At 30.8% G+C, this 14,370-nt stretch overlaps 3 protein-coding genes across 4 annotated transcripts; 2 read left to right on the plus strand and 1 right to left on the minus strand.

Moving 5' to 3' along the window:
• Nucleotides 1–68: 68 nt before the first annotated feature.
• On the minus strand, nt 69–3,318 carry LOC105228462 (KH domain-containing, RNA-binding, signal transduction-associated protein 2). The gene is made up of 5 exons (XM_011208309.4): nt 2,904–3,318; nt 2,295–2,796; nt 1,961–2,074; nt 1,730–1,902; nt 69–1,023 (listed from the first exon to the last, which is right to left on the minus strand). Exons 1-5 carry the CDS (start codon nt 3,178–3,180, stop codon nt 881–883), a joined length of 1,209 nt encoding a protein of 402 aa, XP_011206611.1. The 5' UTR covers nt 3,181–3,318; the 3' UTR covers nt 69–880.
• A 333-nt stretch (nt 3,319–3,651) lies between these two features.
• On the plus strand, nt 3,652–6,649 carry LOC105228463 (KH domain-containing, RNA-binding, signal transduction-associated protein 3). 2 transcript variants are annotated; one of them, XM_011208310.4, is made up of 5 exons: nt 3,652–4,080; nt 4,153–4,271; nt 4,342–4,796; nt 4,928–5,028; nt 5,122–6,649. In XM_011208310.4, exons 1-5 carry the CDS (start codon nt 3,870–3,872, stop codon nt 5,316–5,318), a joined length of 1,083 nt encoding a protein of 360 aa, XP_011206612.2. In that variant the 5' UTR covers nt 3,652–3,869; the 3' UTR covers nt 5,319–6,649. The 2 variants fall into 2 exon arrangements, with proteins under 2 accessions (XP_011206612.2, XP_011206613.2); XM_011208311.4 differs by having other exon boundaries at nt 4,928–5,060; nt 5,122–5,262.
• Nucleotides 6,650–7,391: 742 nt separating this feature from the next.
• On the plus strand, nt 7,392–13,463 carry LOC105228464 (DNA repair protein RAD50). The gene is made up of 12 exons (XM_011208312.4): nt 7,392–7,557; nt 7,688–8,066; nt 8,125–8,310; nt 8,401–8,614; nt 8,674–9,852; nt 9,930–9,996; nt 10,068–10,424; nt 11,015–11,184; nt 11,245–11,505; nt 11,571–11,673; nt 12,072–12,300; nt 12,374–13,463. The coding sequence occupies exons 1-12, from the start codon at nt 7,489–7,491 to the stop codon at nt 13,081–13,083; spliced, it is 3,924 nt and encodes a 1,307-aa protein (XP_011206614.2). The 5' UTR covers nt 7,392–7,488; the 3' UTR covers nt 13,084–13,463.
• The last annotated feature ends 907 nt before the right edge of the window (nt 13,464–14,370 follow it).

Below are 14,370 nucleotides of genomic sequence, written 5' to 3' on the forward strand. Positions count from 1 at the left end.
TATAAAAATATCATAACTTAAAGCGACTTACCACATATCTTGAAATTTTAAATAAAAACCAACTAACGTGTTATGTGTTTTTTGTCATTTATTATTGAATTTTTAGTGTAATACTTAAAATAATATGTTTCTTTCTGTATTCTAACATTCGCATTTTTAATTAAGTTTGGTCTTTATTATTTCTTGTTGTTATTATGTTGTACAATCATTAAAACTATTAATAGTTGCGATTTAAATTGGCTGCGGCAAATACTTACGTTCCAATGTTAACACTGCACACACATTCTGAATAGTTTCCTGTATTTCTTATTTCTATTATCATCATCATTATTTTTTAATTAAATCATAATTTCCAAAGTTGTCGATGATTGGTATTATTTAAATGAGTTTGACAAGTCTATATTATTTGTTTTAATTTTTGTTGTTTGTTTGTCACAATTAAAATTTTTATTTTTTTTTGCTATGATAACGTACGTTTGCATTTTGTAAAATGTACACTAATGACATTTTAATTAAAGATTAAATTTGTTCCTTATATGATTTTTCATTGTTGCTTTGCTTAAAATTTTTGTATACGCGATACTTTAATTCTTTTGCGAATAATTGTAAAATTTGATATTAACAATTAAATACCATTATGCTGTTTATTTGTTTACTTCCAAATATATTTTCTACCTCTGTACGTCTATATTTTATATATGCATACTTGTGTTTTTTCTTTGTTGTTTATTTATATATTTGATATTTAATATATTAAACTAACACATATTGTTATTGTTGTTTCTGTTTTTCTCTTTTTGTTGCAATACGGTTGGTTTTCTAATTCATTTTGAAAAGTGTTGTTCTCTTGACGTGTAAAATACTTTTTATATTTGCATTTTTAACGTAATTTCGGATATGGTGCCGAACGATAACGTACGCTTTCTCCGCGTGAGCGAGATCCTGCTTCGTAGTGTGAGGAAGAGTGCGATCCCGATGTTGCAGGTCGGTATGACGATGAAGATCGACCGTTGCTTGGTTTAGCTAATTTGGAGAGAATTTTGTGTGTTTTTGTTATATCTATGTGTTTTGAAGCATTTGAAATATTGTATTTAAAGGCTGGTTAAATTAATTTTTTTAGCTACTATGTTTATATTGTTTTGTAACTCCAACTTCCTTTGGTTTCCTTTCTTAATTTCATTTATTATAATTTGACATAGGTACAACGAATTTAAATAACTTATGACATTTAAATTTGGAACAAAAACTTTTCTGATAAGTTGTATTTTGGTTATATTTTTGCATTACTTTGAGTTTGTTTTGGTAAATTTTTTTATTAAAAATATGTAAAGAGTTGAAAATTTTAGTGAGATTTTTAAGTTCTTTATATTTGTTTAAAAAAAATACTTATTTTATTTTTTTGTACGTTTTCATGTATTAAATACATTTCATTTCATTTATAGTTAGTTCCGCATTTTACTTTGTCCTGAGTTACTTTAATTACACTTTATTTAAATTCGTTCTTTTGTTTCACGTAGTTTGTAATTAACAAGACATCATGTTGGTATTATATGAATTAGCTACGGTATTTTTTAACATGTATATTACGCGTTTAAAATAGTGTTTTAACGAAGATTGTTTGTGATAATTAATCACTTTATTGTAAATATATATACGTTTTTTTACTTTCATTAAAACGTGTAATTTTTCGATTTAATTTAAATAGGTATGCATTTGGTTCGCGACTTACCTGGATAAGCAGCAGTGTAAGAGGATGAGTGCGGATGATATTCGCGACGGTAGTCACGCTCATACGAACCACTTTCATATGGTGCATGATGGGTACTTGAATGTTTCGATGGTGGCGGTGGCGTATAGCGATCATATTCACCATGATGCTCGTACAATTCATGATCACGTGATCTACACAAATTTTTGGAGTATAAAAAAATGTTTCTTTATAATTATGTTATTTTCATACCTGTGAGATTTTACTAGACCATAACCTGGATCTTCCATAACATAACGTGCTTTCTCTAGAATCGAGTACACCTTCGGCTTCGATGATTTTTCAAATGCAGGTGGTGGCGGCGTACTGTAATATATGATAATTTATAAATCATTTAGTATTTGCGTTATAAAAATACACCAAAGGGAGAAAAAATTCATGAATACAGAAATGTTATTATAAACACAGGTTCAAGCGTTTTTCACTTTTCAACGTACCTAAATTCTAACAATAGAACAAATTATTATATCTTTAATTTGTACATATTAAAAATAAAATCAGAGATCAGATTTTTACATAAACTCACCGACAGCTATAGACAGCATGCTCACCGTATGATTTCGAGTAATGAGTTTTTTTGTACATACGCTCTTTGCCGTCCATTTCACGCATTTGTTCCATGCGTATATCGTCATTGGCATCTGGTATCATAAACTTTCGAATTTCAGCCAAAGCATATGCCAAACGATGATAAGCTTCTGAAGGTGGTGCTACCGTTGAAATTTCCACATGTAAATCACGACTAAGATGTGCGTACTTTGGATTTCCAGAGTTTCGCAATTCCTCCTCTTTAGCGTGGTCGCGCATAGAATTACGGCCCATAACGACCATTTTGCAAAATGTTTCTTCTTGTAGTTGGCGCAAAGTATTGCCTTTTGGTCCCAGAATTTTTCCAACAAAATTAAATTTCGGATATTCCTTAATGGGGAATAATACTTTCTGTGCAACACGTATTGGTTTTTCGCTATATACGTTTGCGTAAATTTCCGGCTTTGGTATGCGTCCACTAACTAAAATTTTCTCAATTTCTGAAAATAAAAACGGTTTTAAGAATATTTACATATATAAAATAGATATACATATATTGTCACTGCCACCACCTACTGTACACATACTTATGTATGTACGTACTCACCGTCGTCTATTAATCGCTTACAAACAGTGTGATCTTTGGCAAGCGTTTTCTTTTCTTGTTCACATTGCTCTAGATAAGAGTTTGTTTTTTCGTTTAACGGTGGTGCGTCATGAGATTGCATTGCTTGTCCATGATCTTGTCCGCGTCCATGCCCATCCATGTCACCGCTACTACCAGCTCCCGTATTACTTCCACCGCCGGCTTCATCGTCTGTGCGCCTTTTCCTTTTGTAATCTGTGGTATCGTCATTGTAATCCCGATCATAATCTCTTGGCATTTTTATTAATTGATCTGTTTTTGCTACACAAGAATTATATTTTAAGAACTATGCACTTTTCCGCTTTTGTCAAATTTTCACAAGCTTAGATTTTTTCTTTGCGAAAAAAGATGGAGACTGAAAAAGTGTTGCCAAGTGACCGATTACGTCGAAAAGGCAACTCTGAGTACGAACTTTAAAATGCATGGTTGCTTTTACATAAGTAGCAAGAGTATTGAAATAAAGTATATTTGGTTATTATCTATAATTGAATCATTGTTAATATTTACTGAATTGATTTTTTAAATAATTACTTTTATTATATATCCGACGAGTGTTTGTAAAAGTATTTATTTTAAATCATTTATTAAAATCAGATTATCTGAAAACAATGCATTTCCGCCTGCACTTCGGTTGCAATAAATTTTGGCATCTCTGGTTTTGCGGCGAATGATATGGAAAATGTCAAAATTATTCGCCGTTTCAAGGGGAGGAAAATTAATGAAAGACTTGACAGGTATTCAGTCTGCCTTGCAGCATATATGCCGTTGTCTTTTTTTAAAATATTACTATTTATGTTAAATAAGTGAATTTAATAGCTAGCAAACTACAATTTCTGTAAATGAACTAATCCAGGCCTAAGCGTAAAGTAGCTGTATTGAAGTTATATTGTGAAAATATTGTAAACGATTTAGAGGGGTAGCAACGGTATGGCGGAAAATGGCATGCGTGTTGGAGGCGCCAGCGGTGCTGAAGTTGGCGACTATAGTAATGGAAATCATGAACACGAGTTAGGTCCAGAAAATATTAAGAACACACCGCGGTTAAACGAGACTGCACAAAAGTATATGCAAGAATTATTAGCTGAGCGAGCACGTATGGAAAATCACTTTCCTTTAGCAGTAAAGCTGATCGATGAAGGTAACTATAGATAAGCCAGCATAAGAAGGATGTTAAATTAATATATTGTTGAATACAAATACTTTTCTACAGCATTGGAACGCATTCAGCTTAATGGCCGCATACCTACGCGTGAGCAATATGCAGACGTTTATCAGCAAAGGACTATTAGACTGTCACAAAAGGTGCATGTTCCCATAAAAGATAAAAAGGTTTGTTAAACATTTTTTATATAGCTCTTTATAATATTCATATAATTATTTTTGATTATTGCCTTTCTAGTTTAATTACGTTGGGAAATTGCTTGGACCAAAAGGAAACTCATTGCGACGGCTGCAAGAGGAAACACAATGCAAAATTGTTATACTTGGACGTTTTTCAATGAAAGATCGAGTACGCGAAGAGGAGTTGCGTAACTCAGCTGATGCCAAATATGCTCATCTTAATTTACCGTTACATGTCGAAGTGTCAACGGTTGCCCCACCAGCTGAAGCATATGCACGTATTGCCTATGCTTTAGCAGAAATTCGACGTTATTTAATACCAGATAAACACGATGACATACGACAAGAACAATTTCGTGAGTTAATGGAAGATCCTGAAGCTGCTAAGAAAATCACAACACGCCAACAACAGCAGCAGCAACAACAACAAAATAATGCTCATTCAGTTGGTGGCAACAACAATAATTCAAATCATCGGTCAGGTGGTTCAGCTGGGAGCAGCGGCCTGTATAGGTGATAAATCATTGAATAACAGCCTTTTACTTTTATTTATTTATTTTATTTTATTTTTTTAAATGCCCACATAAAATTATATATAATAACGAAAAATTACAAAAAGTTGTTAACACCGTTTCTTTTTTTAGGCCTAAATATCAACAGCAATTTAATTACCATTATAATGATGAGACTGTTTATTATCGTTCGCATAACAACAATTATCACCAACCAAAACCTTATGTGCCAGGTGAAAATAATGGCTTTTATACTCGATAATATGTATTTAATAAATGTTTTTTTTGCCGCACATTTATGTATGTATATATTTAATATTTTACAGCTGCCCAACGTTCAAACTTAATGCACTCGACAATGCCACCACAAGCAATTGTCAATGCCTCACCATCGGGTATGATGCCAAATACATCAAATTATAGTGGGCGTGGTTCAGCCATAAATAGTGGCATACCATCGAATAACGTAAATAATTTACGATACCGTTCGTCATTGCCGCCGTATCAGTTTGTAAAAAAATAATGGGATGACATAGCCATTAAATGGATTTCGAAAAGTTTATTTTTTGTTGCTTCGTTTTCCATATTTCCTATGTATGTAATTATGCATATGCATAGACATATTGTTTACCCCTTATAATGTTAGCATTACGGCTGACCAATGTTTCATTTGTTAACTAGTGTACTGGTTGCGTTACATAGGCGTAGTTATACATATATTATTATACAATACATAAATACACACGCATACACATTCTTGACATTTATGTATAACTTACATACGAACATCCATCTATACATACACTTTCATGGTTATAAAAAGTTTGGTGTGTACATATTGTAGAAATTCAATTGTACCGTATTTGACCTAATATAGATATTTATGCGTAGCCTTAACATATACTTTCATAATATATACATACATCATACACATATATATTTTTTGAGTTTGTTGAAAGCGTATAACCTTGTTTTTATAACATTAAATTCAAAGAACTCTACACATTTTCATAACGATTGTCATAATACGCGTTGCGGCTGAAAATATAACATAATATTAATAATATTTTATGAAACTCTTGAAGAGTGTTAATAATCTCACTATGCAAATATTCTACAATACATGTTATTATTACATTATGAATTGATATTCTGCATTTCCGCTTTGGTTTGCGTTCCTTTAAAAGTGATATGCTGCAAGTTGTTAAGGAGAAATAATTGGTAAACAAAATCAATAGACAAAAATAACTGAGCGTTATTACAAGTAAATAAAAATCGAAATTATACCCTTGTGGCATATCATTTAAGCAGCAATGCGATTCAGCATACATAAATATTTTTTGAAAAAAAAAAAAAAAACTGTAATTTTTATTATCGTTATTGCTGTATTACGGCTTTAAACGTACTATATTTTTTAATATACATATATACATACATACATACTTATATTAATTAACTTTGAAATTTGTTATGTTTATTTAAAATGAATATGATTTTTATTCGTTTATTATACATATTTATTCAAGTTTATAAACAAAGCATAAGTAAAATAATAACAACACGTGGCAATTGGCTTACAAATAAAGCTAAAAAATTAATACAAATATTGAAAAAAAGAAAGCATACAAATTTATGCCTCAACATGCTGTTCGAAAAAAGTTGTGTCAAAAGGTGTGCAAACCATTAATGTGTTTGTATATAAATAAGGGAAGCTAACTTTTTTGAGTGCGTAAATTTGGCGAATTGCCATGTTTATTTACATACATACATACATAAACATATATATATAAATACCTTTATGAGAATGCCTCTGTAAAGAAATATAATAATAAATATATAAATAATTGATTTAAATGAAGAGGACTAACTATTTCAAATTGAACTAGAATTATAAGTATTTATAATAACAAATGATAATCTCATGTATGAATAATCGTTGAATTAAAACTGGAAATTAAAACTCAAAATAAAAAATATACACACATAGCAGAAAACATGCTCAAGACGGTAAGAAACCATTAATTGGATAATTATTGCAACGTGCAATAACGTCACATACCACTAATTTAAACAATATTAATTCTTGGTAGTTCAACTAATGGCTGAAAATCGGTAAGTGCTTGATTCTTTAGACTGCCATTTGGAGGTTATGTGCAATTAAAGCATAAATAATTTACAGCAACTTTCCACTTATATTTTTAATTAACATTAATAATATTTTTATCGTCAAAATAAACACTTAATTTTGAATGATTTTAATAATTTTGAAGCTCGTCTGCAACGTTTGCATTTCAGCGGATATTGAATACATGCTTCCGGTAACTTTTTCACGACCATGTACAATATTTTTAAATTTACTGTGAACAAATCCTTTCACAAAACGCAAAACATTTCATTCACAATGATTTAAAAGTTGCGAATTTGGTTTGTCATATACAAATTATATTTACGCTCCACATTCAGAAATTTTTATAAAACTATTTGCAATATGTATGCAATTTAAAAATGTTTATTTATTTGTCTGAAGTCAAAAAACTGATCTATATAAATAAAGCTACAATAACTTTCAAACAAGCTTAAGCAGAATCACCTGGTCACCTTACTATACGTACCCGGCAAAACGTCGAAATTTTGCATTTTATTTTGTTGTGATTTGTTTTTGAATTGTTGTGAAATTTTGCGCCTCTATAAAAATGTCCACTATTGAAAAATTATCCATACAAGGTATACGTAGTTTTGGTTCCAATTCGGAGGATGTTCAGGTAAGAACTGCATTTGTGGAAAATTTGTCTAAAATATATAAGATGTGCGCGCCACTTGGTCGCATACAGCTGCTCTCTTATAATAACCTTGTTTAAAGTATTTGTTATCCGTATATTACAATTTTCCTAGACTATAACATTTTCTTCGCCGGTTACACTGATACTCGGTGAAAATGGTTGCGGCAAGACCACAATAATAGAGTGCCTTAAATATGGGCTCACTGGTGAAGTGCCGCCTGGTGGTGACCACGGTCGCAGTTTTGTACATGATCCAAAAATATTCAATCAAGCTGGAACTTTGGGCCAAATCAAATTGGAAGTTAGTAATTTGCAAGGAAAACGCATATCCGTTTGTCGCTCTATGAAAATATCCAACAAACGTGGTAAATATTCATTTGAAACGCTAGATGCGACTATGAACTATATAGATGGTAAAGCCGGTGGAAGCGCTACACATTCTATTAGTAAGCGTTGTGTTGATGTCGATGTGGCTATGTGTCAGTTTATGGGTAATTTGTTGCATTTGTCGGAAATCGCTTTGCTTACAAATAATATTTGTTTTTACAGGTGTGTCTAAAGCTATAATCAATAATGTGTTGTTTTGTCATCAAGAGAATTCAAGTTGGCCATTGGACGAGTCAAAAAAGTTGAAAGATAAATTCGATGCCATATTCGGTATAACTGAATTTAATAAAACAATCGAACGTATAATAAAAATGCGCAAAGAAGAAGCTGAAAACTTAAAAGTTAAAGGTATGAAATGCAATAATTTTCTAAGCTATTTGTTGTGCTAGCCATGATGATATTAAACATTTTACTTCTTTGCTTGAATATATACAATAGAAGCGAACTTAGGCCTACTTGTGCATTTAAAGCAAGAAATGGATGATAAGTCGCTAACTTTGAAGAAGGCACAAGAGAAGTGTGCAGCTATAGAGCTAGAGTGCCAACGTTGTGACGATGAAATGAAGCCAATCGATGCACGCTTAGCGGAGATACGTAACGTCGAATATGAAGTGGGCAAGCATCAAGCGAAAAAGGTCGAAATCGAAACCGAGTGAGTACAAATAAAAATAGTAAACCTACTTTGTCACAACATAAATATATTTAATGCAGACAAAAGAACTGTCAGGAGCAAATATTGGCTTTAAGCAGCAATATAAAAGTGCCATATGAAGGTAGCCGTGAAGAACTAGAGCAAGAAATTAGTGATTTTGGTCAAAAAATGCTTGAAAAACGTCAACATCGCAATGTGCTTGACAAAAAGGTGGACACTTTGAGGCAAGAAGAAAAAACGCTACAAAAAAACTTTACTGATTTGGATAAAAGACGCATACTACTGATGCAACAAAGGCAAAAAGAACAAGAATGCATTTCGAAACGTGCCGAACAGTTAAAAACACTTTGTCAACAATTAGGCATTACACTGACTGAGGATTTGGAATTTCAACCCGAAAGTGTGCCTGGTGTATTGGAAAAAATCGAAAACTCATTGCTGAATAAAGAGTGCAGTATATCGGAGAGTGTGGCGCAAACGGATAAAGATGATAGTGAAAGGCAACGAGAAATAGATACGCAGCGCGTGGAACTCACTAAAGTGGAAGAAGGCATTGTCGCACATGAAAAACAGAAAACACTCAATGAAAAGGAATTGACAACCATTACCAAAGAGATTGCGGAAATAGAGACCTCAGCGCGGCGTATAAAAATTTTATCCGAAAATATTGAACGCCTTATGAAGATGATGGATGAAATGAATAGTAAATGCAATCAGGAAACCATGCGCGCTGACATAGCTGAAAACAAAGCGAGAATTTTAAAATTGCAAGAGCAATTTCGTGAATTAGATGAGCGTCTAACCAAATTGAACATGATGTCCAAGTTAACGGCTGAAATTACGTTGAAACAAAAAGAGTTGGAAAAGAAAGAGCTGGACGTAAAGCGTGTAAAAGGTAAACATGCAGAAAACTTTAAGAAACTTCTCAGTCGCCCTGTGGAGTTCAATTACAAGCGCGCAATGCAATTGTGCAGCGAAAAACTACGTGATAATATTAAGGAGCTAAATGGGAAATCCAATAAATTACAATTGGAGCAGCAGTCATGTGAGATAAAACGTAAAAACCTTAAAGCAGAATTATTGAAATTAGAAAAAGAACTGGAAGAGTCAAAAGAGAAGGTTTACGAAGCATGCCATGCTGCAACATACGAGGATACGCTAGCGAAGAGCAAAGCTGCCATGGCGAAATATCAATTGGAACATGGGGCCTTACTATCTGCCGAGGCCATGTATAAAAAGTAAGTAATGTTTTGTTGTTGCTACTTTTATATATACATATTTTTTTATACAAAATATTTGTTTCACGCTATTGCAGATACATAGAAAAGGTCACAGAGGAGCCGTGTTGCCCGCTATGTCATAAAGATATGACTGATAATGAGGCATGTCCATATAATTGAGCATTGTTTGAAAATATTTTAGTTTAAATATATTTTTGTTTTTATGCTTGAAGGCTTCCGATATTACGATGGAATTATCTGATGAGATTAACCGTTTGCCAGAGAATATAAAACGCACAGAAAAGCTTTTGAAAGCAGAACAGAAAAAATATGAAAATCTATTGCATATAAAATCCGTCGTAGAAACTGTGGCTAAACTGGAAGCAGACATACCGAAGAAGAAGAAAGAACTCACTACCATAGAAGAGAAATTAGCGAAATGTGTAGAAGAACACGAATCACTACAAATGCTCCTAGCTGAGCCGACAAGTTCACTAGAGTTGGCTGATTCAATGATGGGCGATGTTTCACTGCTGGATGAGGCTATGAAAGAGGTTACGCGGCTGAAAAATGACATTGCTCAATTGAATGTGAGTACTAGAAATGTTATTTTTAATATTTTTAGAAATGAAATGTTTAAGAAACGAAAATGAGTATTGTAAATAAAAAGAAATTTATATACTGAAAAATTAAAAAAATGAAAAAAGAAAATATTAAAAAAAATAAATAAAAAAAAAATTAAACAGAAAATTAAAAAAAAATATAAAAAAAAATAAAAAAAAAATAAAAAAAAATAAATAAAAAAATTAAAAAACTAAAAAAAATTAAAAAATCTAATAAAAATTAAAAAAATATATGTATATAAATAAATTTAAAAAAAATATCAAAAAATAAGAAAAAACATTAACTTCGAACTTACAATACCCTTTCATATTATAAAAAAATCTCTTAAAACGTATAAAAATATGGAAGTAAAAAAAAAATAACAAATTAAAAAAAAAAACTAAAAATCAAAAAAAAAAAACATTAACTTCGAAGTTTCTATACCCTTTCGAACTATAAACATCTCTTAAAACGTTTAAAAATATTGAAATAAAAAAATAAAATAAAACGAAAAAAACCCAGAAAAAAGAAAAGTCGCGAATATACATATGTATTTTAATTCTTCAAAATATTTCAGACAAAACTACCTGCTGATTTTGAATCCGATGTCAATATAGAAGAGTTGCAAATGATTAAAGCGGGTGTGTCTGAAGAACTGGATACCGAGCGCCATACGCTAGAGGAGAAACAGGCAAATTTAGAGAAAATCGTAAATGCTTTGAATAAGATGCAAGAACAGAAGAACGCGTAAGTACAAAAGCATTAAAAATTTTCAAAATAGTGAAAATCTATCTCTGCAACCAACAGTTACCAAGATGAACGCTTAAAATTACAAGAAGGCCAACAATCGTTAGCCCAGCTGCAGGAGCGTCAGACAGAGTTAAAAAATTTAATTGAAAGCAAAACTGCCGAAATAAAACTATTAAGAACTAAATTGCCAACACTGAAGCAAAAGCTGAATTCTTTAGTTGCAGAGAAAAATCGCCTTTTGGAGGCTTCGCGTAAGCGTGTGGCGAAAATGCAAACCGAATTGAATGCCTATAAGAAAATGGAACATGAAATAGAGCGGTGAGTAGCCAAATATTTTTTGTGAAACTTTTTTTTTTTTTAATTCTTTTTAATATTTTTTTCAGTTTGAATAGCGAAGTTCTTGAATTTCAAATGTTAAATCTTGTTGCTGAAATCGCAGAATTGAAGGAATCTTTAAAGACGTGCAAAGCGCAAATTGAAAAGAAGGTATGAATATTAAAAAATATATACATACATAAATGTAAAATAAATAATGTATTATAAAATTAGGGATTTTTTTATTTGAAAAATTTTGGATTAGTAATTAGATTTTAAATTTTTAATTCGGTATTTGGTATTATATTTTTATTGGTGTTTAGAAATTGTGCTTTTTAATTAATTTTTTCACCAATCAAAGAAAAAAATTATTAATTCAACAATAAAAAAATTAATAAATTCGATAATAAATTAAATATAATTTGAATGATTTTTTATGCATTATTTGCAACCCTGCATGCAATATTATAATTATCTTATATTATAGTAAACATTAAAAAAACATTTATTTTATTTATATTTTTACTAAAGAAATTTCTCTACTTTGAAATATAATATTTCGGTTTTAGTCTGCTGAAATTTCCAAAACCACAAATGAACTCGAAACGGTCAAAACGGAATGCTTGCAGCAAGAAACGCTCGAACGTGATCTGAAAGATAACCGTGAATTGAAGATATTGCAAGATAAAAAGGCGAGCATAGACGTGCGGGTTCAAGCTATTACCAAACAATTGGGAAAAATGGATTTCCCTAAGCTATCAGTGGAGAAGAATACATTGATAAAACAACGTGACAAGGGTACAAGCATTAACCGCAAACGCTGATTTTATTTTTACACATAATTAAAAAAAAAAAAAAATACTTATTACAGGCACCGAGCGTAGGGGCGAATTGATTGGTAAAATTGGCGAAGTTAAAAGTCAAATTAAAAAATTGGAAGGTGAAATAAATGAGCCAAAATATAAGAATTCACTTGAAAATTATCGCCGCGCCAACTACGAAGTCGGCATGTCCAAACAAGCGATTAAGGAATTGGGTGAGAGTCGCATCAGTTTGGAGTGGTCGCTTATGCAATTTCATGCTGAAAAAATGGAACGCATTAATAAACTGATACGTGAGTATTGGCGTCTAATTTATCGTGGCAACGACATCGACTACATACAAATACAAACCGATGAGGTAGATCTGAATGCGAATGCCGATCGGCGCCGCAACTACAATTATCGTGTGATGCAATCGAAGAATGGCTCCGAGATTGAGATGCGCGGCCGTTGTAGTGCCGGTCAACGTGTATTGGCATCGTTAATTATACGCATGGCATTGGCCGAAACGTTTAGCAGCAATTGCGGTGTATTGGCGCTGGATGAGCCGACCACCAATTTGGATCGTAATAATATATTATCATTGTGTGAGGCATTGAATCGCATTGTAGACGAACGACGCATGCAATCGAATTTTATGTTGATCATAATTACGCACGATGATGATTTCATATCCACTTTGGGCAAAATAACGACCTATCATCGCGTATTTCGCAATGACGAATGCAAATCGGTTATACGAAAAGTGAAGGTGGCATAAGTTAAGTTACATTTCTTGCTATTAATTCCTGATATAGATTCATATATACTTATATTTTAGAATAAACATATTTTTCAATTATTATACATACTTAGTTGAAACATAGCTTCGTCGTTGATAGCTCAAATTGCCGCTCTTTTATACTCTCGCAATATGTTGCGCTATTTGTTTGGCATTTAAGACCTCAACCTACATATATCCAGCATAATTATTTTCGTTCTTCCGTCTGCCTTTACTTCATATACATATGTCTGTCTATTTGTGCTAAATTTTCATGAAGTTAAGTGTATAGATTTATTTAAGCATAATGTGGTTACGTGTCAAAAATGTGTAAAATTTGTCCACCCCTTCTCTATGTAATCATACCTCAATATAATGATATGTCGGCCAATAAATGTTGTATCCTTTTGAATTACTAATTCTCAACTTTACTAATTGCGATTGTACGTCATGTTCGCCTGTACCCGAACTTAGCTGTTTCTTACTTAAGTTTTAATTAAAATAAAGTCATCTATAATTTGTGATTACAATAGTATGTGGAAATTCAGTTGAAGGAATGCTTTGAAATCGGTATGATTTATTTAAATATCTGCGAATTCCACGAAACTGAATTAAATAAAAACTTTTTTATTTTTTTTAAATATTTTTTTTAATTTAATAATATTTTTTTAATATACATATATTTTCTTAATGTTTTTTTATATCTTTTATTAAAATATTTTTAAAAATTATATTTTTTGTTTTTCATAATTCTTTAATTAAAATTTTTTCTTTAATATTTCATTAAACTAAAGTTTTTTATTAAGGTTTTCTTATCTTTTTTATATTTTTTTATTATTATTTTTTATAATTCGTTTTTTTAATTTTTTTATTGTAATATTTATTATTATATTTATATATATTTTTTTACTAGTTTTTTTTTTATAATATTTTTTTTTTATTTTTTATATACATATGTACATATTCGTTTTTAATTTATTTTTTTATATATATGTACATATGTACATACGTACATATGTTTTTAGTTTTCTCATAAGTATTATTTTATTATATATTACATTTGTTTACATATTTTATATTTTTGTAACTTCTTTTTTATTATTTTCCTCATAAATTTTTGAAATAAATTGTCTGTTCATACTTTTTAAATAATTTTTTTTCATATTTTTTATTTCTTCTAAATTTTAAAATTTTTTTGTTTGTCATAACTTTATAAACAAAATTTTATTCTTTTATATTTCTTTAAACTACAGTTTATTATTAAGGTTTTCTTATTTTTTATAATTT

Source organism: Bactrocera dorsalis, chromosome 3, assembly GCF_023373825.1.
Source record: "Bactrocera dorsalis isolate Fly_Bdor chromosome 3, ASM2337382v1, whole genome shotgun sequence".
Classification (NCBI taxonomy): domain Eukaryota; kingdom Metazoa; phylum Arthropoda; class Insecta; order Diptera; family Tephritidae; genus Bactrocera; species Bactrocera dorsalis.

Excerpts from the sequence above, each read along its gene's own strand:
- LOC105228462 (XM_011208309.4), bottom strand. The coding sequence starts at position 3,180 with ATGCCAAGAGATTATGATCGGGATTACAATGACGATACCACAGATTAC. Across the intron at positions 2,797-2,903 it reads TAAGCGATTAATAGACGACG|AAATTGAGAAAATTTTAGTT; the intron begins GTGAGTACGTAC and ends TTTTATTTTCAG. Across the intron at positions 1,903-1,960 it reads GGTCTAGTAAAATCTCACAG|ATCACGTGATCATGAATTGT; the intron begins GTATGAAAATAA and ends AAATTTGTGTAG.
- LOC105228463 (XM_011208310.4), top strand. The coding sequence starts at position 3,870 with ATGGCGGAAAATGGCATGCGTGTTGGAGGCGCCAGCGGTGCTGAAGTT. Across the intron at positions 4,081-4,152 it reads AGTAAAGCTGATCGATGAAG|CATTGGAACGCATTCAGCTT; the intron begins GTAACTATAGAT and ends ACTTTTCTACAG. Across the intron at positions 5,029-5,121 it reads ACCAAAACCTTATGTGCCAG|CTGCCCAACGTTCAAACTTA; the intron begins GTGAAAATAATG and ends AATATTTTACAG.
- LOC105228464 (XM_011208312.4), top strand. The coding sequence starts at position 7,489 with ATGTCCACTATTGAAAAATTATCCATACAAGGTATACGTAGTTTTGGT. Across the intron at positions 8,067-8,124 it reads GGCTATGTGTCAGTTTATGG|GTGTGTCTAAAGCTATAATC; the intron begins GTAATTTGTTGC and ends TTGTTTTTACAG. Across the intron at positions 10,425-11,014 it reads ATGACATTGCTCAATTGAAT|ACAAAACTACCTGCTGATTT; the intron begins GTGAGTACTAGA and ends AAAATATTTCAG.